Below are 27,101 nucleotides of genomic sequence, written 5' to 3' on the forward strand. Positions count from 1 at the left end.
TGCTGCTCTAAGATTGCTTTTCATGCTGGAAGCCCACTCATGCTGTAGCCAGTTCAGAAAGCGTTGGTCCAATTTGGTCTCAATAAGACATTCACAATTTGCAGGTCTGTCTTAGCAGGATAGAGTGTGCCAATATTAAAAGGGTCCAAAATTTCTTTAAAACTAACATGTTCCGTGTAAGAAAGCCAGCTGCAACATAGCCCCTCTCCAGTAAAGTGCTTAAGAAATGAGCTTTGCTTTAAAGGAGTTAGTGCCATTGACTCGAAATGAAACCCAATTGCCATATTGATGTGTGTCCTATAAAAATATTGTAATTAAATTAGAAATAATTTGGTGCAAGGTCCAAAAAATGTTGATCAATTAATTTAAACTTTTAGAAAAAATCTCGTATTTTTGCTCTGTGAAATTTCAATAAGCTTGGTATAAATCATTGTCCTTGCTGGTGTATTATCTTCACATAGTGAGCTCTAAAAACATATTTTTATTGGTAGTGAAACTTGAAGGAAGAAGCGACAAGACCCTTCTTGAGACATGACAAATATGAGATAGACAAGTTAAAATATCCTTTGTTCTTAGGGAGGCTACGGTGTTTCACTATGGTTTTGAGAAGAATAAGGGATAAGTTTTGAGATAATACAATAAAAAATACTGTAAACCAGCATGTGTATGGCAATGTATGTGTATACGTTATCCTACACACCTGAGTGTAGGTATTCCATTAAAAAATGCAATGAAAATTAAGTGGCTGTTGAAGGAGCAGGTGACTTGGTGATGTTTTGGGGAACTGAGAAGTGTCTAGGGAAGTTCTAAAGACATAAGTTTCTTCACTCTTTGACTTGTTTGCTATGAAGGGAATGTAGTTTCTGTTTTGCAGGACAAAGACCTGTTAGGACATTATTTTTATTTCTCAAGTTTGAAAGCAATAGTTTAATAGAGGAGTTGGATCATCATACAACATTTGTGCAAGAGCAGTAAAAAGAAACACCTTCAGTCAATGAAATTATGTGTTTTGAGACAGGCTTCTAAGCTAATGTCACTGTTATATTGTTTTTCTGTTGCAGATATGTCTTCTCCTACAATGAAGAAACCTGAAAAGCCTTTGTTTAGTCCTACTTCTCCCCAGGATTCTTCATCAAGACTGAGCACTTTTCCCCAGCATCACCACCCAGGAATCCCAGGAGTTGCACACAGTGGTGAGGGTTACAGAGGAGGAAATAAAAACCTCTCTATTCATTTGTTCTGTTCTCCTTTCGTATAATCAGATTGTGATGCATTTTTGCAGACTTTCTTAGAGACCTAATCCAATTTATAATATTGGTGACAGTAAAAATGGAAAAGGTTGGCATATCCTTTCAGGAGTGTTCCTTTAACTGTTTAGGTAATCTGACTGCTGGAAGTCACTAAAAAGGATTTAGGATTAACCAGTGAATAAAATAAACTCTACACTGCATGAAGAAACAGATAGAGGAAAAGTCCTTCCTTTATTTCATACTTTCACCTAAATCCCTTTTTTATTATTGTTGCTATGACTCTATTGTATTTAAATACCAGAACAGGTAGAATTTAATGCATAAGAGTAGTCCCAACCATGTTCACTATCTGATACGATGAAATAAATACCAGTGCTTCTTATGAATGCTTAGTCTAGAGACGACATCACTATTGTGTTTTTCGATATGTGTTTTCAGAAATTCTTAGTAAATACATAGTAAAAATTCACTTGAAGTGTAGAAGAGAGACTTGAAATATTACAGAATGTATGTTGCCTTGAGGATTTCTCAAAAATGACTGGGAAATTCTAGCATTGTGGTTTAATTTTAGAGGTGAGACTGACCTGATTTTTCAGATGAGAACATGGTCCTCAGAAGTGTCCCTGTAGCATCTCGTCTTCTTAGAAATTGCATATAGATGTTTTAATTTCTTGAGCAGAGCTGAGTGACTAGAAGAGTAAAACAGTTTTGAAAATTTTCTTCTTTTCTATCACATGCAGTTTTGCTTGGAGAAGTTTCTGTTTTACTTTTCCTCCATGATTTCAAGTGCCTCCCTTTAAATTCATGTCTCAGGACTATTTTCCCCTTAACATCCACTTATTTTGTATTACAAAAGTGGTCCTGGACTCTTGTCTCTGTGAGGTTTCCTCTATGAAATACACATTGGAGATGATGGATTAAATGGAAGGGATGGATTTATTTTCATTTGTTTGTTTTCATGCAGCTCTGACATGCCAGAGCAATGAAAGGTGGTCCAGAAGAGCAAGTGTTGGTGTATCTGTGCTGATAGAGAACCATTGAACAGTTTATAAAAGACTTTGCTTTACAGACCTGATTTTGTGCTTTTGCACTAATGAAAATGGAAACTTCTTGTCTCTTCTCCGTTTCCATTGAACTAAATACCTCTTTTTTCTAATACATCAAGTATATGCTCTTTAGGTGTGTAGTAAGGGTGGAAAATGTGTTCTTGTGCAGTGTGATAGAAGAAATCCCCTCACTTCCAGACTGACAACTGAGCAGCAGAAAGACAAGCTGTACCTTCCTTGCACTGTGAAAACATTGTCAGTTGTTTAGACATTGTACACAGTCTTTAGATAGAGAAGTGTGTGCTTGTAGGGACTGGAAATAAAAACAATGAAAAGAATAAAAATGTATAGGGTAGATACTTTCTTGTTTGTCAGAGAGAATTTTATTGGATGGATTGATTTCCCGGCCCTGAAGTTGAGTGCTCATTAACATTTTCTTAAATGTCAGCAAATATTCATTTCAATATTCATGAACAGATATAGCTCTGTCCCCAAATCAGGCAGGTAGAGTGCAGTGTTGAATCCCTGTTGGGGCTTGGTGATTTTCCTCAGCGTTGGAGCGCTGTAAATAAAATTGGGGGCTTTATTTAGTAAATAAAATATTTGATTTGGTTTTTTGGGCTCCATTTGGGAAATCAGAGTAATTGGCATATCTCTTATGCTGCAGAATGACTACTGTTTAAAGAAAAAATAAAAAAAAACCAAAACATGATACAGTATTTATGAATTTGAAACAGTTTCACTTTACATTTCCTGGGATAATGTGAGGGCAGGACCTGTAAGTTTTTCTGTAAAAATACCACAAAGCAGGAGTGCAATATATAGATTTATAACTGACTTCTTATTTTTCTTGCTGTAACACAGAGGTGAAGAATTTTAGAAGAAACAAGATGCGAAGTAATTTTAATTTTATTTTATCTTCTCCAGTCATCTCAACTAGAACTCCACCTCCACCTTCACCATTGCCATTTCCAGCACAAGCTATCCTCCCTCCTGCCCCATCTAGCTACTTCTCTCATCCAACGATCAGATATCCTCCCCACCTGAATCCTCAGGATACTCTGAAGAATTATGTACCGTCTTATGACCCGTCCAGCCCGCAGACAAGCCAGGTACTGTAAAACTATGTGAACCGTCCAAAATAAGTCCTATGAGGAATATATGCAGTCTAGGGTATCTAGACTAGTATCTCACCAGTTCAGGTCTTAGAGAAATCTGGGAGCTGCCATATAAATGCTACAACTTACTGTGTTCATCATGGTTGAATAAATGGTGCAGGTTAATAATATTTATTAATAAATGGTGCAGGTTAATAAATGGTGCAGGTTAATAATATTTCCTCTGTCAAGTGTAAGAAAAATACTTTACTGAGTGACCTGGAAGCAGCAACAGGACAGGTCCTGATCTTGCACCCATCCTGCAGGCTGGGCCAACAGAGGCAAAGCTCGCACTGTAGGATGCAGCAAGGAGTGTGCTGATATGTAAATATGTCCAAGCACACACATGGACATACAGGTATATTTATAGACTGCCAATTAAAACAAACTCTGGCAAGTTAATGCTGGCTCTCTTCTATAGGCACTGATACGTCCTTGCATAGTGAGCACTGCGCAGACATACAAATTCTTTTTTATTTCCTTTTGTAGAGAAAATGCTATAGCATAAGCATTCCTGGCAACTGCACTGATTCAGAGTTGTGTCTGATATGAGAAATTAACATCTTTTTCATTAGAGAAGTATTTTGTGAAGGACTGTGTGCAAAACTTCTTTCCATGGTAGTATCAGCACATGGCGTTTGCATGTGGTCTGCAGTACAGGATAAACTGCAGTCAAGACTTGGTCTGTCAATACCTGGAATATTTCCAATGTCATTGTAATGTAATCTTTGCTGCTCAGGCTGTTATTTTTTCGATGCCTTGTCTGAAAGGCTCTTGTGGAGCCTTGTTTCTTGGGCTTTAGCATGGGTTTTGGAAGAGCCTTGGGAATGTAAACTGATGAGACAGTGGTCAGGTTTTCCTCGTCCTAAGAGTTAGGTTCCTTTGGAAGTACTTTCTTAACAGGGATGAAGGGGTTGCTATGACAGCATTTTATTTTGGGCTTCATTTGTTTTGTTTTTCACCAATAATGACAGGCCTTGCAGCATTCATTTTGGACACAACAGCAATGGAACTTGAGACTGAATCAAACTTCCTCTGTTGAATAACAGATACATACCCTTTGGACTGTGCAGAAGGTCATGGTGGCTATTATCCCCGTGGGCTAATTCCCTGGTCCAGCTGCATGACTTTCTATGTATTTAAGAAAAAAAAAAGAAAAAAAGTGGGTCCATAAAATCAAAGTTTACTTTGAAGGGAGAAATCCTAACTATGTGTGTTTTGTTGGTGACAGTGTTACTGCAAATTAAACCAAAAAGTGAACGTGGAGTATGTTGACTTTAGAATACAAATCTGCACATGGATTAAAAGTCTTTCAATCCTGTAAAGCATTTTTTCTGAGACTCAGCTGGGAATGTTGCATGCAGGACCTGATTTTAATTTGTGTAAAATTTCCATGAATAACAAAGTCTAATTAAGACACCCATTAAAAGTCCTTAGCGTTAATTCAGTGCGGAAAATCTCAGAGTTCTGCTGGATTTTTTTTTTTAAACTGATGTCTTAATTGGGCACTATTAAGGGAAAAATTATGCAAATTAAATCAGGCTCTTACTGTTATGCATTTCTTTAATTATTCAGTGCTTGTTTTACTTACATTTTGATTTCTTATATATGTTAAAAGATCAGATTAGGTGATAATCTCTCTGGATTTTTCCATGTTCTGTTTAGGATCATTACTGAAAAAATACAGGGTCTAAATGAAGTATCTGACTTTCAGCTGAAAAATGTGCTGTCTTATGATTTTATCATTGCGGAGTATATTCATTGAACAGGAGTTATGCTTTCAACTGTTTGCCCAGCTCTCTTCCCTTATCTCTGGTTGAAAAAATAATCTTTCAACCTTAAAAGATACAATTTTACTCTGATGCTTTTTTTTGAGTAGTAGGAAACAGAGAACATTTCATGTTCTTTTATGTTCCATAGGGCATAGCAGGCCTAACTAGTCTAAATTTGCTACTTTCATCACTTTTTATAACCTTTTTATTAGGGTAATGTTTTTTATTTCATTTTGATGTTTGGTTTAGTTCCTGAGAAGAAGGGATGAGGTAAATAACACCAAATATGCAATTTCAGGCATCTGCATCAGCTATTCTCCACAATTTTATCACTAATCACTATTATGAGTGGAACATTTTTAAAATTTAATTCTTTAAAGTTCACCTCAGAGATTTACTGTAAATTGGAGTAGTTGGAGGCCTACTCAAAATATCTCTAAATAGAATAGTTAAAGTTCGGCTGTATAAGAAGTAAAACAGCAGGATTAACTTTCTGCTTAGGAGAAGAAGAAGCGACTGTCTGTGAAGTATCAGTGACAAAAGGGAATTGTTCTGATACAATGGCATGCTTTGAGCCAAACCAGTTTCTCTCTTCTAAATAAAACATGAATTTTTATTCAAACAAATTTAATTATTATAAAATGCAAAACTGCATCTGTAGGAATACCACATCAAATTTAATTATACTTTCCCACCTCAAAACATACTCATTTAGATTTCAAAAGGAAAACTATGATGATAGTTTTAATGATGATAGTTTTAATTTAGCTGTAGAATAGAAAGGATGGATACCCTGACAGCATTTACCTAAAATGAACTGTTCCTCCTGAACATCTTTCAATAATACGCTAATTTAGATTGTTACGACAAGCAACTGAGATGCCTTGTACTCCCCACAGCAATTTTGAGATTAATTACATTACTGCTGCACTGATTATAGTGAGACAGTCATGCTATTCAATGGAATACTTTAAGTTAAATTAGTTCAAGGATATAGAGCTCTCATAGGTTTCCATGGTGGGAAGCAGTGAGCAATTTTCTTGACATAATGTTAAATAGTCCAAATTATGTGTGATGAACAGTCAGGAAGTTCAAACAGGCCCTTTGGCTGCAGTGAAAAATGGTTCAACAATGGATGATCCTAAACAAAAGGGAGCTGTGGCTGCCAGTTTCATGAATATCTGCTTTTTATCCACTGCTCAATATGGAGAATAAACAAACAAATGTACTGAACAGAAATGGACCTTGTTAGATATAGAGCTGGACTTGTCTCAAGATACTGTCAAGTTCCCAGGGTTTTGAGGACTGCTGCAGTTTCCACTGATTTGGAATTTCTGCTGGGCCCTTTGTACTATACTTATTTCAATGCTTTTCTGCTTAGCTATGTACTCATGTAACTGGTTTTGATTGTGTGTGTATGTATCTGTATTATGAAGGAGTGCAGGTATTTCCAATTAGTACAGGTTACGCAATGTAAGTTTCAGCAAAATCTAATTGATCTATATGTGTCTAGTCCACTTGTGGTGTTTGTCCATGTAGAATGTGTTGAGGTTTTCAAAGCTACCACAAGTTTGCAGCATATATTTACTTTCTGAATGATTCCAGATGGGTGGGTCTTTTAATCGTAGCAAATATTACCTCCTCTATATGTGTGTACACAAGTACACACACACACACACACACACACATCTGCACACACATGAAATGTATTAATACTCAGGAGTGTATGAATCACACACAGTATCAAAATCAGACTTCCAGTGAGCCTGAGCAAATCGTCAAGCACAACATCACTTGTGTGGCTGAAATCAAAACCAAAATCTCCAAACTTAATGCACTGTTGAGTTAAATAGAGTAATTTCCTGATTAAGACATGGTGAATCACAGAGAAAGGATCAGCAAGTGTGATGAAGGAAATGGTAGCAAAACAAACTGTTAAGGTGAATCCTGCTGATGAACATCCTGGTATCAGTGAATTTTTTTTTTTCTAACTGAACTAAGCAAACAGAAGTAGACAATCTTCCAAACTCTTTGAGTATGTACTATGAAGGGTACAGTTTACATGTAGCCCTAGCTAATACATTGTGTTCTTTTTGATGAAATACACAGTTTTTATGATATGGTAAAACTAACTGAACTTAATGGGAGTTAAGTATTGGACTGTTTTCATCTTACAGGAAGTGCCTTATATGTGGTATGTACTACAGGCTGAGCAAACTGCTGCATATTTGCAGCATATTTGACTGCATATTTGACTAAAATTCCTGGGTCTGATAAAACATACTTTATGGCAGTGTGGGCTAGTTTGCAGCTTTATCTTTTTTTTGGTTTTATCCTTGTCTGAAGACAGAAATATCTGAAGTGCTTGAGAGTAGTTGTTTTTGAAAGCTGATGAAGCCACTTATTTTCCTCTTGTAATTGATTGGGATATTGAACCTTTTATTCCATAAAAGATAGGCACATTCTTCAGGAATGCCGGGCAGATGCTTTGCCATTCTTCAATACAATAACTACAGTCATTTAGTCTTGAGGAGAGAATCTTGTGAGGCACTGTTTGGGCTGGTCAAAGTGTTTCCTGTTGGTTCTTGGGAGAGTACTAGCAGAATAAGCCAAAAAAAGCAAAATTGTGTGCATGTGGTTTCTTTGGTATAGCTAGCACCTCCTTTATTTGTTGACATTTAATAGTTTTCAGCTCCTTGGGCAAGACTTTCCTTGTAATTTTAAAGAAAATACTGAAGATTAAATAGGACAATGTGCAGTTTTTAGCTGGGATTGGGAAGCAAAGAGTGAGAGAGTCCTAGCTTAACAGTATCTACTGACAAGGTGTTTAAAGATTTAATTGCAGCTGTAAATGACTATTTTGTGTTTAGTTTGCTCTGAATGCATAAGTGTCCAGAGTGCATGAAATACTTTTTGACATAAATGTATCTTTTGAACATTTATCTACAAAGAGAATTTCCTTCCCATGCTTCTGTCACACAAACTTACCCTTAAATTAAGACAAATATACAAGAAAAGCTGGGATTTTTCCTTGTACTCTACCTGTTGACAAATAACTGATTTTGTGAGCTCACAGGTAAAATTGTGATTCAGGATGTAGGACTCTAGACTGTCTCATGATGTTCATGTCTGAATGGCATTACATCAAGAGGAAAATTCATGCATCAGTTCATCAAATGAATGAGACTTAGACCTTTCTAGACCTAAGTCAACACCTTGATTTCTTATAGCAAGTAGTACCGAAGGGATGTTTCCAGCCAAGAACTGGCAATAACATGTTTTTTTTTTAAAGCTAATTTTTCAAGGAGACAGATAGCTACATGTTGTACCACATAAAGCTTTTGTGTGGCATTTCAGAGAGCGGTCTGTGTAAGATGTGTTGTCACAATGAGTGATTCAGATTCTTTATATGGAAACTAGGGACATTCGTTCCTTTGAACAGTGATAAGGGACACTGTAAGAAGGTGAAGTACATTTCTGTTGCTGCTGTAGTGTTAAACAGCAGAAAGGACACCTGTATAGCCTTACTTTGTGTGAAGCAAATGCTTTATGGAACCTACCCGGTTCAAACTGCCCTACAACATTTTCTGCTGTCTCACTGGTGATACTTTAGTAATGCCCTACTGTTTAGCAGTAATTTTAGTAATTTAGTAATTTAGTAATTCCCTAATGTTTAGCAGAGTCTCAAAGGCAACATTATTAGTCAGACAGGTAATAAATTGAGGATATGTGTTTCACATGTTTCATGAAACTGCCTGCTGTATCACTGAGCTGTGTCCAGTGGGAGAATAACATGGCCATTCAGTTTTTGCAGGTAACGGAGTGTTAGGTTGTCCTAGGGAAAAAGGAGAGAGGGAAAGTTAGAAAAAAGGAAAGATATTTCTAATTTCTTTCAGTTGTAGATTATCTAAAACATCTATCACTCTCTGTGAGCACAGTGACGTGGGCTCAAAGACAGAACTTACCAGCTATGATCTCCAGGTTCACAGATGTGTCTAGTAGACAATTTTAAATGTAAGATATTTGGTATCCAGAACTGGATCTTCTATACCTTCATCAACAAAATAAATTCAATCTCAAAGCTACACTGCCATAGGGTTTTACAGTGATATTGTTCACCACAGTGCTGTAACTTCATCATTACAAGCAACGGTTATTGTTGAGACGAAATGGGTGACTATTTCTAAATGCACAGTATTGACTAAACTGCATTCATTGGTTGATCGCATGGATATAATACGGTAACATTGTGAAACAGAGAATTTCTATTATAAACCTGTGTTTTGAGATGAAAAATATTATTATTGAAGTGTAGTTGTTAGCTGGAATAATATAACTTTTTGTTAAGCCGTGAAACTTATTTCTGAAACACCTAACAGAGTATCATATGTAGCTATATCTAGGACATGCACAGATTAATATGATTTGTGGCCTTTATTAATTATTTGTTTGAAGATGCTTTTCCTTAAGGCTCCAAGGAAAACTGGATTTATTTTATTTGGAATTCAGCAGTATGATTACAATTATTTTGAAAAAAAAGTGCACCTGTGAACATCAAATATATTTGATTATTTAAGCAATAAATAATTTATATGAATTGTTTAGTAGGTCTGTCAAATTTCTGTTACATTTGGATAGCTTATCTGTAGATGTTAGTAGTTGCTATTTCACTGTAGCACCAGCAAGATTTTTGTAACACTGAAAGTAGTGAACTATATGACAAAATACTGTCCTGAACTGTAACTGAATAACTAAGGTTAAAAGTGCTGATATTTGGGCATATATTTGAACAGAAGTCTGAAAGGATGTTGTTCAACTACTGATTAAAAATCTTAGTAAAATCCTAACAGGGAAAACTGGTACAGTGAATCCTTAAGAAAGTCCATGTTCATATCTGTTACAGGTTTCTATTCAGACTTCAGACCTGAGCATTAACAAAGTGTGCACAGTGCACACCCTCAGATAGCAACAGCTTGAGTTAACAACGTTCTGAGTTATGTTACAGCTGTAACAGCAGATACAGCTTGTCTGTGGCTTTGGGCACATAAATGAATTAAACTGTGGCAGTTCAAGATGGTGTGGAATTAAAAAGCTGAAAATTTTAACACACCTGAAAGTCAAATTAGCCTCCAAACCAAGAGTAGAAAAATATATATCTGCATAAATAAGGGCCAAATTTGCCAGACCTTTGTTGTGTTTGCTTCTTTCCCTCACAAATTTTAACATGCACAGCTTGTTTATATAACTCAGCTACCTCCATGGAATTTGCTTGAGATTTATGCCTCAGCCATCACCTCTGTGAATCCATCTCACAGACGTATTGAGGCCCAATTTTATGGTAACAATTGATTCTTCACCTGTAATAAATTTGTTTGTAAGAATCTCTTCAGGAAAACTAGAATTAAAATATATAATGTGTTTTGTTTAAATGAATTTGTGTTAAATGATGTACTGTAAGTATTTGCACTTGTAATTTAAGTGGACACTGTCTAAACAGATATGGAGTTTCCATGCTATAATCTCTTTTCATATAACTGTGAAAGTTAAAAGGAGAACAGGTCATCACAGCAGTTCCTTCTAGTTGCCAGTTTTCAATAAGATTAGGAAGGGGCTGTTTCTGACCAGAGGATTTCCCTTTATGGACTGAAAATTCCAAGAAGCTCAGAAGACTTGAGATGTTCAAGAGAACCAATGTTAATGAGCTTGTACTACTTGCAGTTGCCACCTTACAGAATCTAGACTTTTATTTCAAAAGCTTTTAGTTTTGTGTTTCCAAAGATAACCTTAAAAATGTGAATTGGATATAAACTGCTGCAGCACATCTGCATCAATATGAAAACAGACCAAAGCAATGACTCTGAGACAATTAGGTGATCTTTTTTTTAGGACTACTTTTATGATCTTAAGCTGCAAACTAATTATGATGACTTAAACGTCTGTTTGATTAACTGCTTCACTCTTGTTCACTACATGCAAGAAAAGCAAATACGGGTCTTTCGTGAAGGCTTCTTATGAGTGACATTCCTCTAATAGAATTTGGGAGAGTTCTGTGAGCGTTCTGTTCATAAACTGTTTTCAAAAGTAACACACTTATGAAAAACGCAGAACTTTTAAGAAAATTTCAAGGATAGAATTTCCTATAACAAGCACTGTCAAAAGGAGGACCTTGCATCTCAAAGATAGGCAGCATTGCTGAAGAAAAATTGTATTTGTAAAAGCCCCACTAGGTATGTGCTTACCTACAACTGGATTGCAAGTGCATATAAAATCCAATGTGCAGAGTGTGAAATCTTGGAACCGTTATAAATAAACACGGAAGCAACAAGTTCTCAATTTGTTCTACTTCAGAGGTTTCTTTTCTGTGTCTAGAAGAATTCCGTGTCATTGTATTGTGCCTGCATTCAGTTTTACATGTGAGAGAGATGTCGAACCATGCTTAACATTTAGGAAGAAATTGGAGGGAAGAAAGAAAAAGAGAAATGTATGCACTTGCAGTGTGGGGGTCACAAAGTGCATCTGCCAAAATCTCTGGTAAATTCCCTAAATTCCTATCAACAAGGACAAGATTTCACCCTCTGTTTGGGTGTAGTGGGGTGATGTACTGCACTGCTGTTATGCATCATGCAGGGAAGAACTTGGTTTACAAGAGAATGGGGTGTAAATATAATCTTTGAACAAGGAATGGGTTTGCTCATTTGGACCATATGGACAAGGGCTAAGCTGGGGTCCATGTGAGCCACTGGATTCCTGTTGGCTGGGATCACAAAGGACAATATAAGGTGATACATTGCTGTAAATCATGGTCTCCTGTGACCTTCTAATTTATTTTAATTTATTCTAATTTATTCTAGTCTGTCTTTGGACACAGCTGCTTTTGTAAGCTGATTATACTGTCTGTTTCAGTTCATACACTCCATGGAAGCTTCCTTCTTAGTTTTAAAAAAAGTTGATTGTTTTGGTAAGATATTGTCAATTTTTTTTGTGATGTTTTAGCACACCACGTAAGCTAAAGCTCCTAAGGTAGTCTTGTGGTCTCAGGTAGTGACTCCACCTATGAGCTACCAGATGCAACTGAGAGGTGAAATTCCCTCCAGCAGGCTGTGTGGACAGCTGGGCTACCAGGACAGGAGAGGGGGCTTGCCTCTGCAGTAGGCTCCCTAGAAGCATAGTGAAAATTCAGTACAACTTAGTGAGCGCATCTTACTGACAAGAGTTATGTCTAGGAAGTGACCTTTTCTCACTGAGAGGGGTAGTTTGTTTGCCACTCATAATTACTGTGCATTTTTACTGTTATTTTTCATAGTTAGGCTTGGGATTTTAGAGGGGAAATAGTCAGCTAACTGCTTACTGTTCCTATGGACACAAGATTGGTTTCCATTTGCACTTACATTTTCTAGTGTTTTCTGCTAGTTTAGTTTGAGATGTCCTAAACAAGACTCTCCCTTGGGTGCATTTGTGAAGTCTGGTAGATTATACTGCCAGGAAGTTTCTTGTGCTATTAATTTTAAATTTCCTCCTTCTCGATTTCATTCCATTACCCCAAGTATGTATTTCCTGTATTTTCCAAATAATTCCTTCCTCTTCTGTGTGTTTATTTTTCTCACATACTTGCAGTAATTGTCTCAGTCCAGTTATTATTTCACTACCATAGTCATGTTTACCTCTTTTAACCTTTTCTTGAATCAGTTGAACTACATCCTTTATCATTACATGTCTTTAAGTTGTCTTAATTTGACAAGATCCTTTTGATAAAAAGATTATCAGTATTTCATGTTTGTATGGCTCTTTTAAAATACTTGTGACTCGTAGAGCACACAATCAATTTAAGACAGAAATTATCGGCCACTGTTGTAAAATCTATTTACTACATGCTAGTTTTTATTGCAAGTTATTTACCATTGGAGTATTTGTGGTCATGCAGAATGTCTAAGATGTGTTTAAGCACTGGATAAACATATACTTACCACCAGTCAACTTTGCCATATTCAGATGTGCCTACATGTAGAAAATACCATAGTACTTTGACGACGTGTACCTGGCATCAGGTCATATGTAGATTACCTCTTGTACCTATCTATGAAAGAAGTGTCATTATTTATTATGCTCTTGACTTGTGAAGTTCTCTTTATTAAACACTTCTATATTTTTAGTAGGCAGCTTTTTTCCAGATGTTGTGATGTGTGCATTATAGTGCATCTTATCCAAACCCTCTACCCTGCCCCCGAGCATGTGAATCATTAGCTAGCCTTCCAGTGTGAGTAATCTCTGTGGACAACTGTGGTCAAGTCTTGGTTATCCTCCAAGCCAGAGTGGTATGGCATGTGAAAACAGAGGTTTTACATCAGTCGTTTGCTCTTAATACTTCATACATTAGTGCCTATGCCTGGTCAGTTTACTCCTGCTGTCATGGGATTTTGGTTCAGAGACACTGTGTGAGCAGCAAATTTATTTTGAAACAATGTGATGCATGCTTCACCCAGGAAGGAAGAATGCTTACCAAAAAGTACTGCTAACTAAGCATGTACTTTGTCTGTGAGAAGGGACCTTCCTAGTGAAAATATCACATGAAATTCATACCATCTTCAGAACAGCACGTTCCAAACACAGGCACTATGATGATGGGCAGTTCTGGAAAACCCTACTATAGGTAGGTAGGTTCCTTAAACACAATGTGTATGTTTCACAAGGCATTCTTTTGGTTTTGTTTTGTAGCCTAACAGCAGTGGTCAAGTAGTAGGGAAAGTGCCTGGCCATTTTACTCCAGTTTTGGCACCCTCTCCCCATCACAGTGCGGTGCGACCTGTGACCCTGACCATGACAGATACTAAACCCATCACTACATCCACTGAAGGTGAGGCATCTTCACCTACAGCAACCAGTAAGTATTTCTTTAGGAAACAAAAATGTCCATCGAAGATTTGATATGATTTCAAATTGAGGCCAGAAAAAGGCGCCTTTTCCTACTATTTGACCAAGTGAGCACTCATCATTTTACATGGAGAGCATGAATGATCTGACTGCAAAGCTTTTCCTCCCAAAATTTCAACCAGTGGATCATGTTACATGAACCAAAATTTGTGACATGACAACCAAAATAAAAGGGAAAAGCCTACATATTTGACCACTCTTCAAGGAAAAGAACGTGTGTTTGTTCATCTGAGGTGGACATTGTTGAGACATTGAGAAGCACGCCCAGACAGTAAGGTTTTACAATCCAAACAGAGACTGGATATTTTGCTCCTCAATGAACTTTCCTACAGAAATCAAACCCTTTACAACACATACTGAATCTGAGCTATGATAATTGCATGTTAATATAGGTTGTGTCATTTTTAGCAAAAACAACTGTTGTGGCAAAAGAAAAATCTTAATTCCTTGTCATTGCTACAAGGGATGGTTGCTCCGCTGTTTGTGTTTGGTTTTGTTTTTTTTTTTAATAGAAAATAACAAACTCTAACTTCAGTGTTTTAAGCTCTTTACTACATATAGGATAGTGTTATTTTTCCTATTATCTTCAATGGAGTTGCAGTTTTAGACATAAGGGCAAAGGCATTACTATATCTAGGCTAATGTCTTCCCTTCTGAGTATTCATGATCAGTGGTGCAGAATGTTGCTTTTTAACTGTGTTCTGCATTTCTGTTGTCCTTGAATTTTTATTTGGACTTGAGATGGCCAGTGTTATCAGTATTTATCAGAGTGGTGAAGATTCTTAGGAGACACTTCCAGATTTTTGGAAAAAAACTTACCAGTCTTTAAAAGCATTAGTCTCTTTAGGGTATATTACATTAAAATTACTTGTTCTAGACTTATTTAATATTTGATCTGCAAATGCAGTCCCTCACTGTTGGTCCGTCATTAATGGAGACCATAAACTGTATGCTTTTCAGGTGTTACACTGCTTTCAATCTTTTCATTATAATCTGAAGCAGATACGAGACTCAAATGCATAAGATGTAAAGAAGTAAAACTGTTTAAGCATTTATTTGAAAAGGATTGTAATAACTTTTGGAGAAACTACTGCTTAACTATAAAAAGATAATTATATGGATAGATTTATGGCAGTATTTTAGCTTTGTTAAAATACTTAGTTTTGTTAAGAGTGATAGAGTCTAGTTCTGGTCTGGTGATTTGTGGTACAGTTTTTGCACCTTTTAAGAAGAGTTAATTTAGCAGCAAATAAGAAGCTGTTGACCTAAACATTTGCACCAGAACAAAAACCAGAAAACTAAGTTCTTGTATAGTTTCAACTATTCATGGTTTCATTCTGCTTGGCCTACATATCTCTCATAGATGAGGTCAGGGTTGCTGATAAAAAAGGACAAAAAGAACACAGTCAATGCCAGAATTGTTTTCAGATGTTTACTGGTAATCTGACCTTTATCATCCTTATAGGAAAGCATACCTAGTCTGTCCACTGTCCTACTAGTAAGAGAATGATTTGGACTATCTTTTCCAATTAAATCATCACCCAGTTTCTTGAGCAAATCATGGGAACTTGAGTAGCCAGTTCCTGCTGAACCTTTAGAACATCTTGGCTTAGATACTTACAATAAGGCCTCCTCATGCTTCCATAGTAGCTTCCAAGTAACTTCCTGCCAACACAGCACATAACTAATAATAGAAAAAAATCCCTATATGCAAATTTCATTTGAATGTGCCAGTGCTGCCTAAAAGATAGTGTATAAAACACCTCACCTGCTCAGGGTGTGGTGATTTTCAGAGAACTGCAGTAGTCTATCTCTATGGTAAAGCCTTTGGAACTGGATTGGTAACTGTCAGAACATAAAAAAAATGAAGATGAATAGCTTGTTGATGAAGAAAATAACAATACAATGAGGGATCATGTCCTTCTGATACATTATTTATATATGAATACATAGAAACTGTATTATTGGTTGTAATAGATCCGCCACACAGAATGCTAATGTTAACAGGAAAATCAACACTGAATATATTTTATGACATAGGTCTACTTTTATTTTCTATGACTGATTGATTGATTCAAAATATACATAGCTATATGTTTATATAACATAAGCTTGGACAACAAGTTATCATTATTATTCAGTCTGATGAGAATAAATTGGCAAGTGATTAGCACTGCTTTTCATTCTGAAGTGCAATAGCAGAATTGTTTTTAATGAGAAAGAACAGCAGGCTTTAATAATATTTGGGGAACCCTGTGGCCTCCAACATAATTTCCTTCTAATAACTGGTTAATATTTATGACAGTTTTTCAGTAAAACCTGTCTACTGCATATAGCATTTTAAATCATTTTTTTAATGAATGCATTTCATTTCTTTGGGTTTTTTTTTTCCATATGATTTTAATATTAGCAGGCCAGTTTAGTAAATATTCTCATCTAACTTCTCACTGGCATGCTTGTCTGTGTCTGTCCAGTTTTAGTGGTTTTACTATTAAGTCTTTGCCACTTTTCCAGCAAGTGTGTCCAGGCTGTGATTCTTCAAGCTGCAGGGTGGATATCTCTACTCTGGGAAGCTGAGTAAAGCCACCTAACTAATTTAATAGGTGCCACTAAAAGCCATGAGAGACTAGTGGCTTTTAGGGAATACTGGCAGGGACCAGACAGGAATTTGTCCTACAGGTGAAGGATGCAACTCTGTAGCTAATCCCAACATCACCTGACATTCCCTTTCTCCTCAGAAATGGATTTCTTCAATCTTGTGTAGTGGGCAGTGAGAGACTGTAAATAGTTCCCCTCAGAAAATATTGTTTCCTGGTGTATGGGAGAGTTGAATATTTACTATTATATTGTACAGTAAGAATTAGCTCCCATCTTAGGAAAATAATAATTACAATGCATTACAAAGGCCTGCAAAGATTCATAATTAAACCAAACTTTTTATTCTAATATATGTTGTTCTTTTACAGTAGTTTGGGGTTTTCTTGGTAGAAAAATGGCTTTTACAGAAGTAAAAGTAATGTGATCATTAATATTTTCTCTCAACATTGCAATTTCAGTGATTTCACAATTGCTTTAGATTGGTATAATGGAAATTAAAACTGTGATTCCTTCAAATAAATACATTAGGAAATAATTTGAAGAAATTAAGCTAAGGAACTGTTACTTACAAGAGATATTATGATTTACACATGCAGCTTCCATTGAAGTTTTTAGGAATTTACACATGCCTTTCCAAATTTAGTCCAATATTTCTTTTGCATCGTCTTAAAGGAAAATCAAAGACACATCCTATATGTTGCAAAATCATAACTCTGGATCTCTGCTATTTGTACTGTACCTGCACAAGGTAATAGCTATGTCAGGTTGGTATTTTTATCAATATGTTTTGTTCTTCCTTAATCAGCCTACACAGCCTCAGGCACATCCCAAGCCAATCGATATGTGGGACTAAGCCCAAGAGACCCATCCTTCCTACACCAGCAACAGGTGGGCAAGTTTCACATAGGTGTAATGATATAGAGAAGCTTTTGCAATATTACTTTCCTACATGCTGCCACTGTTATCTTGGATTAGACGGAAATCTTGAGGGTTTCAGTATTTGTCATGTGAAGATGAAGTTTATTCAAAACAAACTGAACCCTTTAGGAAATATCAATTAAGCCTATACTTTGTTTCTTAGATTTGTGTCATCTTAAGGAACTCCTAATCATGTTTCTTTTGTTCTTTTATCTTTCAAGAGTTTGTACATGTAATCTATAATAGGATTTTAGAAAGCAGAATGAAGTGTTTAAAAAAAAATACTAATTTCAAAATCAGTTTAAAAAATAAGAAAAACTCCCAAAGCAAAAAGTCCAGTTCATTATTTTCAAGTTATTTTGTTTCTTTTTCCCGCAGAACACATTCTTTAACACATTTCTTCATTTTAGTTTTAGAAGGTCAGTTATAAAACCAAATTCTCAAGGCAACACAGCATTACTTCTAGTGTAATAGGTTTAAATTGGTCTGCTGATTTCAAATGTGACAAAACCACATTTTTGTTCTAGTTTCTTACATAATTTCTATTTCAAGTAGCATTATAATTTCACATCTCATTAGTGCTGTAAATTTAATGCAAATGAAGTGTTTACCCAAACTGTGAAAATATACAGCCGAGATTAATGATAGCATACAAATAAATTAGCTGCAGTCAGTAGCAAGGCCATGCACATACAGACTCGTAACAAAAATAAATTCAGACCCGTTAGAATTTTAATGTATTTTATGTTGTGTGTTTGTCTTCCTCTTAGATCTTAACAGTAGAGGACTTTGAAATTCACAGCATGTAAAATGTTATAAGGAAAAAACCTAAATGTGGCAATAAGAAAGAGGGTGTTAAATAGTCCTTGGTATTTGTTGTACTGTATTTTTTTTCTCGGACTTGGGTTGCTGTCAGCAGTTTATACACATTCTTTTTTCATTTTTCAATAAAACCTACCTGTTCTGCATTTCCTGAGATACAGCTGAGGTGTGCTTCAGCTGGAACTCCCTATCCTTACCCACTCCCAGGGCAAGGTGGCAGTATGTCCATTTCAAAGGTCACCACATGCAGAGTTCAGAGAAAATCATAAAGATGATAATTTATTCAAAATAGTTGATGCTTTGCCAACGCTTTTTTTAACTAGTAATACCTAAATTCAAACATCTGTATATCTTTATGAAAATATGTAATGACTATCAGTGGGTTTTCCAGCCATTAATTTCCCAATAAATTTTCTGGCATATCGTTTTGTTGGGTTTTTTTAACCTCTCAAAGATTTTTGTATTATGAAGTGTTTTGTAATTACTATAACATGGTTCTTTTTAAAAGATACACAGTACATGCTTATTGTTTTTTTAAAGCACACACAACACCTCTCTTTTTACACACAGTGAATGTAATTTGTGGAGTTCTTGTGAAGTTTTTTATAGTATCCTTTGAAATGCCTCTGACATCCTGTTAATTTGGGGACATACAATAAATTTTTTCACCTCTATATTTTTGGACACAATTTTTTCTGCAAATTGCTGCTGCTTAGGCCCACTCCACCTTCTTTCAAGCTCCTTGAAAGACTTCTAAATGTCTTGCCACATGCCAGACAGTAGTGGAAGCCCATTTAATTGAATTTTGACGTATGTATTGCTAATGATGTACATCTTTTATTTATTTTTGTCTTCAAGTAGATCAAAACAGGTGTCAAAATTTCAGCAGTATCTTTGGAACATGAAAGTGAAGGGATCTCAAAGGTCTTTCATGTTTACATGCACTGTGACTGATACTCCCTTTTGTGGTAAAATGTGTGGCCAAATTGCTTAGGAGGAAGGGGAAGCTACACTTCAGAAGCAGAAAATTTATATAATGCCACTGTGTTAAAGCAATGTTCTCCATTCTAAATTATATTGCTTCATAGTCTCATTGTATTAATCTAAGAGCATTGATTGGTGACCAATGACCCATATAGTGTATTTAAAAATTGTTTTATTGTCTTTGCTCTTAACTCAGCATTCTCTTCTAACATACGCAGTGGACTGGTCTGTGTTTGCCTGAGAGTGTTTGTGTGTGTGTATGTGTGTACGTATGCCTACACATATGTAGAAAATTAAGGAGTAGTATGTACAGCTGAAACCATTTGAAAGAACTGAATTCTTTAAGAAGAAAGTTTTTCAGATGGATAAATATGAACATATAAGTACGCATATGTGTGTTTCTAATGAATTAATTACCTTCACTTAGTTCTAAAGGTATCTCAGAGATGAAACTGCCATATATATATATATATATGTAAAAACTCCAGAAAGTAAAGTAGAGCATTGGGATTGTGTAAACAACTTGAATATAGCAAAGGTTATCCTTTGGTAAGGCTGAATTGGGATTGATTTACTATGTCCTTTCATTACTTTACAACAATTTAAAAGAGACCTCTCTTCTTGTGTCAGATTTTAAATGCATTTGCTTTAAAGCAATCCATGATGAATGAAAAGAAAAATCAAGGGGTATGTGAAATAAAGGCAATTAATCATTTTGTATTAGTGGAGAGAAATTTTAAATTAGAAAGCTGATGGTTTTAGTTCCAGAGAGGTCTTTTAAACATTGCCCATGCTCTGTAAATGCACATTGACCCCTCAAGAATAAATATTGTCACCAGTACCTTTTTAACTTCATTGGAGGAGTCTTTATGAAGATTTATTCACTCTGGTTATGAGAAATATTGGCATGTGCCCTTGAGTACCTTTTTTTGCTGTTAAAAAGAACCATTATGTAGCCCATTTAAGTTACAGTAACCACAATAAATTAAAAAGTTACGCATGTATTTTGCAACACACTCATATGGAGTCCTGACAAAGTGATAGCTTGCTAGAGTTTCAGTAAACAATTTGTGACACAGTGCATCCAAAACACATTTAGATGAGAAGCACTGAATAGAATTTTGAAAGACAATGCATAATAGGGCCAGTGAGAGAATTTGTTGGCTTTTACTGGTCTGGATACTCTGAAAATGTGGTGTTATATGCATTACTTAGCCTGTAACATTGATAGTTAGAAAGACCAGATTCTACCGGGGAATTATAATTACGCAGTCCATTTTCTGATGCACTGTCTGGTAGATCTTCCCTTTACTTGCCTTGAAATGCTAGGTATTTCTATACTGTGACATGAATAGTTACAAAACATACATCTTGCGTCAATGACATCTGGAGAGTCATGTGCCTCTTGTCCTTTTCTTGTGAAAAATTCATGTAAGACCTCCTCTGTCTATTACAAAATATGAGTGACCACTCGTTTTACTTTTTTGATTCAGCATTAGCTTCTGAAACTTGTTAAGCATTGATCATGCGAGGAGGATACCATGGGATGGGTCAAGGGAAGTGATAAGACTTGAGTGAGACAGTTTGACAGTTTTTCTGAATTTTATTATTGGTGGTTGGTGGCAGTATTTTATGAAGCCAGATCTAGTGCTCACTGTTCTTTATCTGTGCTGAGAAATATCATAAATAAATTAAATAAAAGAAAGATTGGATAATCTTTGCAATTACATGGGAGCACTTTCTGCCCCCCGCCCTTAATTTTCATTTATTGAAGATTTGTGTTTTCTAAGCCTAGACTAGATGAAAGAGCAACAAACCAACAAACTGAGCAAAGTCAGTCAAATTCAACCTTCTATAAGTGGACACAATTCCTTGCCAGATTCCAGTGTCTGTATTCTTTTGGCTAATTACCTTAATGGCAAGATCATTAGTTCAGTGACAAAGTATTAACGATCAGAATTATCATGGTGATGTGATGGCAATTTTTTAGCCTCTTTGTGTCACTGTTCTCAACTTCATGGATATATTATGTTATTGAAATGACAAACACTTAGGGTCAGGTTATGCTGTTTCTGGCAATAGTGCTAGAAAGTTGCCAGAAATGGTAGTCAGACACTTTGCCTGTGTAAAGAGTATAGCAGGATGGATGGATGGATGAATACATAGACACTTGCATTTATTGCAATGGTTTCACAAGAAATAAGATTTCTGTTGGAATGAATGAAATGATGGAAAGGATTTTGTTCTTGGCCATTTAATTTTAATGCACTTTGGGGCCTTGTATGGATAATTCTATTTTTAATTAGAAAATACATAAATGGGATAGCTATTAAGGTCTGTGAAGGCAATAATGTTTAGAACTTTCCCGTCACAGTAAATGGTGCTAACTAATGCTGGCCCAATTGCTGAGGATTTTATGAACTCTTCCAGTCTTTGCACTGATAAACTCAGTGGCACAGTTTTCACTAAAGCTTGCACTTTCTGGGTATGGCATGTTGTAGTCATGATTTTCACATGGATTTTACAATTATGAGTGAGGCATTTTCAATGTACATAGTTATAAGGTCTCTAAAATGCAAAATCGGAAAACTGTAGGTAGCTTTTTGCTTCCTACAAATGCCTTCCCTGATTCTTCAGTAAAAAGCTGTTCTTACCAGGTGCATCCTTTAGTTGCTGAGTTGCATAGCTCAAAATGAAGTTCTCTTCATACTGTTCATCATGGAAATTGTGGACTTAAATGTCCACTGAACACAGAGTATTTGTTTGTAGAATGTTTTGGGTGGATGTTGCTTTTGCTTTCAGCAGCAGGCTGAAAGAAGAACACATGCTGACTCCTAAAGAGAACTTGTCAGTAAAGTCAGGAAACAGGTTATCAACACTTAGGCTGTTCTTATTGTGTCCCTTATCATAATTGACAGTTTGACGTAAAACTGGGTCACATGATTGCTAGGGAGGTATGTAAATGGCTAAGAGGTCACCTTTCACATATGCTTGCTGGAAAGGAAACACATTTAAAGGAAGTTTCAGTCAGAACAATGACAATATGCAAATGCTAGGTTTTATGGACTTTTCTCAACTAACAGAAGCTGTACCAGTCTCCTATTACACTTTCCAAAACACATTTCTACTTTCACTAGCTGTTACAGAAGCTTGAAATCAATGTTAGTCTTAGACAGCCATTCTTTAGATACCAGACTACAAAATCTGCTTAAATACTAACCCCTAAAAATTATTCATACTATAATTAAAGATTGAGCTGTTGGCTGTGGGTTTTTAATGTATGTGTGATTTGCATACTTAAAACTCTGCAGGATGGTTGTGCTTGCAAAGGTGCTGCTTAAACTGTGAAGACAGCTATGGTAAAATCTAGCACTTGGGTAGAACTTCACATCAGTATGTCTCACAGCTCTGGGAAGTGCAAAACAAAATCATTTTCCTGGTATTTTATAGAACAGAAGCACTTGGTCTACTGCTCTGCTTCTCCCCAGGTCACCCTTCCCAGCCTGTCCCCCCTTCCTGTGAAGTGTCTGAGGTGAATGAGGGAGTTGCATTGCCTCCCAGGAGAAACCATACCAGAGAGCCTTGTGCTCTGCTGCTTCGTGAGTGCAGCAGTGGGGATGTATGCCAGGTGCGAGGCAGTGCCTAGCATCAGGAAAGGGTTGGGCTGCCTGTGAGGATTCCTCGTCTGCTGCAAGGCTGGGCATCCTTTTCCAGTTCAGAATACAGACCCATTCTCTGTTCTTTTGTGGTTAGATGAGAGTTAAATAAGAAAATCATTGATAATATTTTGATGATGGAACATGTTAAGGAAGTGAGGTTCCTGTGGCTTGCCTTGCTAAAAAAAAAGACAGAGCTGTGGACTGAAGGTCAAGTCTGTTCAACAGGCTTCTAGGAAAGACTTTTTACCATGTCATATGCCAAATCAGGTTATTTATGTTGCATTCATAACATACACTTGAGAAAATTAGTAATATTTCTCAGCATTTATTAAATGTATCCTGAGAAATATTTAATATGTTCCTCTACTGAGGAATGCAAATTTTCTTATGTAGCCTTTGAGTACATACTCTCCTTGTCACATACCCTGCAAAGAAACTCTTTTAGATGGCTTAGAGTGGGTGAGAGTAACTGTGGCTCCTCATCTGCAGCTAACACCATGGCATGATTTTAGAGATCACCTAAGTTACTCTGAGGACAATAACTTGACAGAAAGCTCTCAGTCTGACTCCAGACAACACATAGCACTTGAAACACTGTAATGAAGTGCCTTACATCCTTCCACACCTTAGTACTCATGTCAGGTCTGTGCACCCAGGCTTTCCCTGCTGGGCTCTCTGGACATCCTCCGAGGGCAGCCTCCCACTGCTGCTGTGAACAGACTTCTTCCATCAAATTTTGCTCAGGCTTACAGAGTTCTATTAAACTTCTACAGTGTTTTCACCCACAAAGCACTTGACACTTGCACGGAATGCAGATGCAGACTTTGGAAGTGATATTTCTAAATCTTAAACGTGCAGATCTTTCAGTAGGAGTGACTTGGGAGAGGAAAATTTATGTGAGGGAGAAAAACAGAAAAAAAAGTTCCAGGCAGGTTAGTTTTTAAAGGCAATGGGACAGCTGTGTGAGCCTAGTGAGGAGTGTGTTGTTAACACTGGGAAGGTGTATTTCAGTATGACTAATACAGCCCTGGGCTCATCACAGAACCAGTTGTCATGCAAACCTGCACTTCTCCAAAGTGTTGTCAGTACTGCAAGCATGGCACAGTTGGTGCAGTGAATAGCACTACAGTTTGCACTAATTATGAGTCTCACGTAGCATGAACCTTCATCCACATGTGCATTTACATGCCTACAGCTTAGGTATAAAATGCATATGTTGCATTATTACCGATGTGTATGGACTGAGGTACATACCACTGTATATAAGAAGAAGCATGTCACTAAGATTTGTGAAATAGGTTTCAAAAGCTTTGTGGAGCTTCCTTAATGATAAATTTAACACATTAACTGTATGTGTGGAAGGTTTTCGTACAGACTGTGGGAAGAATATAGTGATTTAGTGCAGAAGCTAATTTACTAAAATGTAATATATCAGTCGCTTACTGTTTCCAGCAAATGGTAAATGCAATTAGGTTCTATATAGCAAGCTAAGTGCTTGCCAGATTTCTGAGTTAGACCTAAGTGAATATAATTATTTGGTAACACTAAGTTTGTGATTTTAGTAAATTTTTAGTGGCTTGAATCAGCCAAAGGCCTTTTATTCATAGATTTTGTGTTTTGTGAAGGAACTAAAGAGGGGTATGGGTGAGAGGATTTAACCTTTCAGTCTTTTGTTTCAGCTGCAAGTGAGTTTTTATAGCTAAGTTATGAAGCTTTAAAATACGCATTTACAGTGAAGATGAGGACATCCTTAAGGATAATAGCAGAAATACATCTACTGTACATTGAGTAACTGGACTGACATATTTTATTATGTTTTCATTGTTAAAATCAGACGGAGAATCCTGTTTTGTGTAGTGACTATATAAAATGTTTACTCATCCATTTCTTTAAACACATTTAATGTATTATTCACAGTTACCTCTTGCAAACTTTTTGACTGCATGTTTCCTTTTCTGGTTAATTTCATGTGGTTTAGTCATGCTTTTAACGGCCTTTAGAAGGTCCCTTGGAGTTCTTTAGATAACAAACAAGAAACAATCCCTATGAAAACATCAAAGACTAACATTTCCATTTCTCAGACCTTAACAGCAGGAAGCTTCTGAGTCTAACAGCCAGACAGGGTCAGGTTTGCAATATTGTCTTGTCCTCAGCATTTGTATTTTTCAGGAAAAGACTGCAATTAATCATGCTCCTGTGAAAACAGTTTATTGTAGTTTGTTTGCTGTAGCCTGTGCTATCTAAAGAATGTGAATATGGATACAGAAATTATTGCATTGAATGCAATAAAACTCAGCAACATTATCTTCAATTAAGAGTGTTTAATCATACATACTAGTACAGCAATTTATATGAACATAACTGTACAGAGGATAAAATGTATATTTTCTTCAGAAGCCAGATAAGCTCACTTTATTTAACTTAAAAATAAGCAGTATATCTTTTCAATAAATCTGCTAACACCGTTGGGCAGCTGTTAAATAAACAGAGCTGCAGAGGGTTACTTGAATAATCTGTGAAGGCAGAACTGATGATTTGAGGATCTGGGAAGAATTGGTTTCAGTTAGCATTTAGTACATTCCTCATTATATTAAAATGCAGTAAAGTATTTTAAATGCTACTTTTCTGAGTCTAAACAAGATTAGATTATTTTATCACCTCTTACTAAGTGTTACCACTGTCAGTAACACTAGATTAATAAACTTCAGTTACAAAATACCTTTACTCTTCTTAAATAGCAAGATAACAACATACAGTTTGTTTAATTTGGGCAAATTTTCTATAAATTGCATGTCTTCTATGTTTCACAAAAAGCATGCTAGAAGATACTGATTATATTTTACCTTTATTCAATACACATTATATAGAGCATTGCTTGAAAAGCCAGCATAATTATTTCCTTTCTTAAAGTATCTCACTATTGATTATTAACATTTCCTTTTATTTCAGCTCAGTTTGTAATCTAATAATGGCTAATTGCTATGTGCTACACACTAGTAACTCTTTTATGCTTTATTAATAGAGGATCATATTAAAGTAGCATTATATTAAACAACTCTATAGGCATTTATTTCTCAAAATAATTTATTTTTCTTTGTTTTATTTTTTAAAGTTACTTCTTGGGAAAGTAAGACTTTTGCCATGTACAGTACTAGTTTGCATGTATTCATTTAAATACTAAAAACTGTAGTATGCTCGATCCATATCTGACTGCTAGGTTTCAATTGACAGCTGAGAATTTGTGACTGGACCATGAATCAAAACGGCAGGCATTTATACCCCAGTGCCAGTGAGGATACATTGGGAATTACTTGGCAAAGGTAACATTTTAATTATTTCCACCCCTACACCACCTCTAAAAAAAGTTCCATAGAACTACAGTATCTGTTTTAGCGGGCCTCCAGAGGTATATGTGACAGCATTGTGATCAAAATATGTGTGTAACATTTCTCCTATACACATTCAGGTTATCTTCCATGTAAGCTGACTTTGGACAGCCCCTCAATTTAACACCTGAAATAATGTTATGCTGTCATATGCAAAAGGTTTGTGAATCAAAGGAAATACTGATATTAGGGTTTAAAAATGTCATTTGCAGTCATATTTTGGGGACCTTACTGTGGTCTAGCTTGGGGACCTTACTAGTGGTTAGCACAAAGAAAATGGTGCTGTTAGAGGTATAGAGGAGTATAATAATAAATGGCTGAGGTGGTGGTTCTTTTTGGGCAGAGAATAATTATATTATTCATGGAGATGTTTCTTACTAATTGGCTGGTGTAGATTAAGGTCACTAACATATAACTAAGGTCATTAACAAATACCTGAAGGTAAGATATATACCATTTTATTTTCCAACTAAATAACAGAATAATTAGGAACAATTTACAAAAAAAGAGTTTCTTTTTGTATGACAAAAACCCCCACAAATAAACCAAACAATAAACCCCATTAACCTTTGGTATATTGT

The 27,101-nt window shown here is 36.1% G+C and overlaps 1 protein-coding gene across 7 annotated transcripts in view; it reads left to right on the forward strand.

The window, feature by feature from the left end:
• NFIB (nuclear factor I B) overlaps window positions 1-27,101 on the forward strand; it is a 172,311-nt gene that overhangs the window by 128,421 nt on the left and 16,789 nt on the right. For 3 of the 7 annotated variants that reach the window (XR_014846794.1, XM_085042436.1, XM_085042438.1), the window contains exons 7-11: window positions 1,062-1,193; window positions 3,224-3,408; window positions 13,938-14,103; window positions 17,557-17,639; window positions 26,366-26,454. Coding sequence is in view for 6 of the 7 variants with exons in the window: in XM_085042436.1 (XP_084898562.1) it covers window positions 1,062-1,193; window positions 3,224-3,408; window positions 13,938-14,103; window positions 17,557-17,639; window positions 26,366-26,454 (655 nt within the window). In the remaining variant the exon portion in view is untranslated. The remainder of the gene's footprint in view (window positions 1-1,061; window positions 1,194-3,223; window positions 3,409-13,937; window positions 14,104-17,556; window positions 17,640-26,365; window positions 26,455-27,101) is intronic. The other 4 variants (XM_085042437.1, XM_085042439.1, XM_085042441.1 and 1 more) reach the window with 4 other exon arrangements.

Source organism: Lichenostomus cassidix, chromosome Z (assembly GCF_008360975.1).
Source record: "Lichenostomus cassidix isolate B80296 chromosome Z, HeHo_3.0, whole genome shotgun sequence".
Lineage (NCBI taxonomy): Eukaryota > Metazoa > Chordata > Aves > Passeriformes > Meliphagidae > Lichenostomus > Lichenostomus cassidix.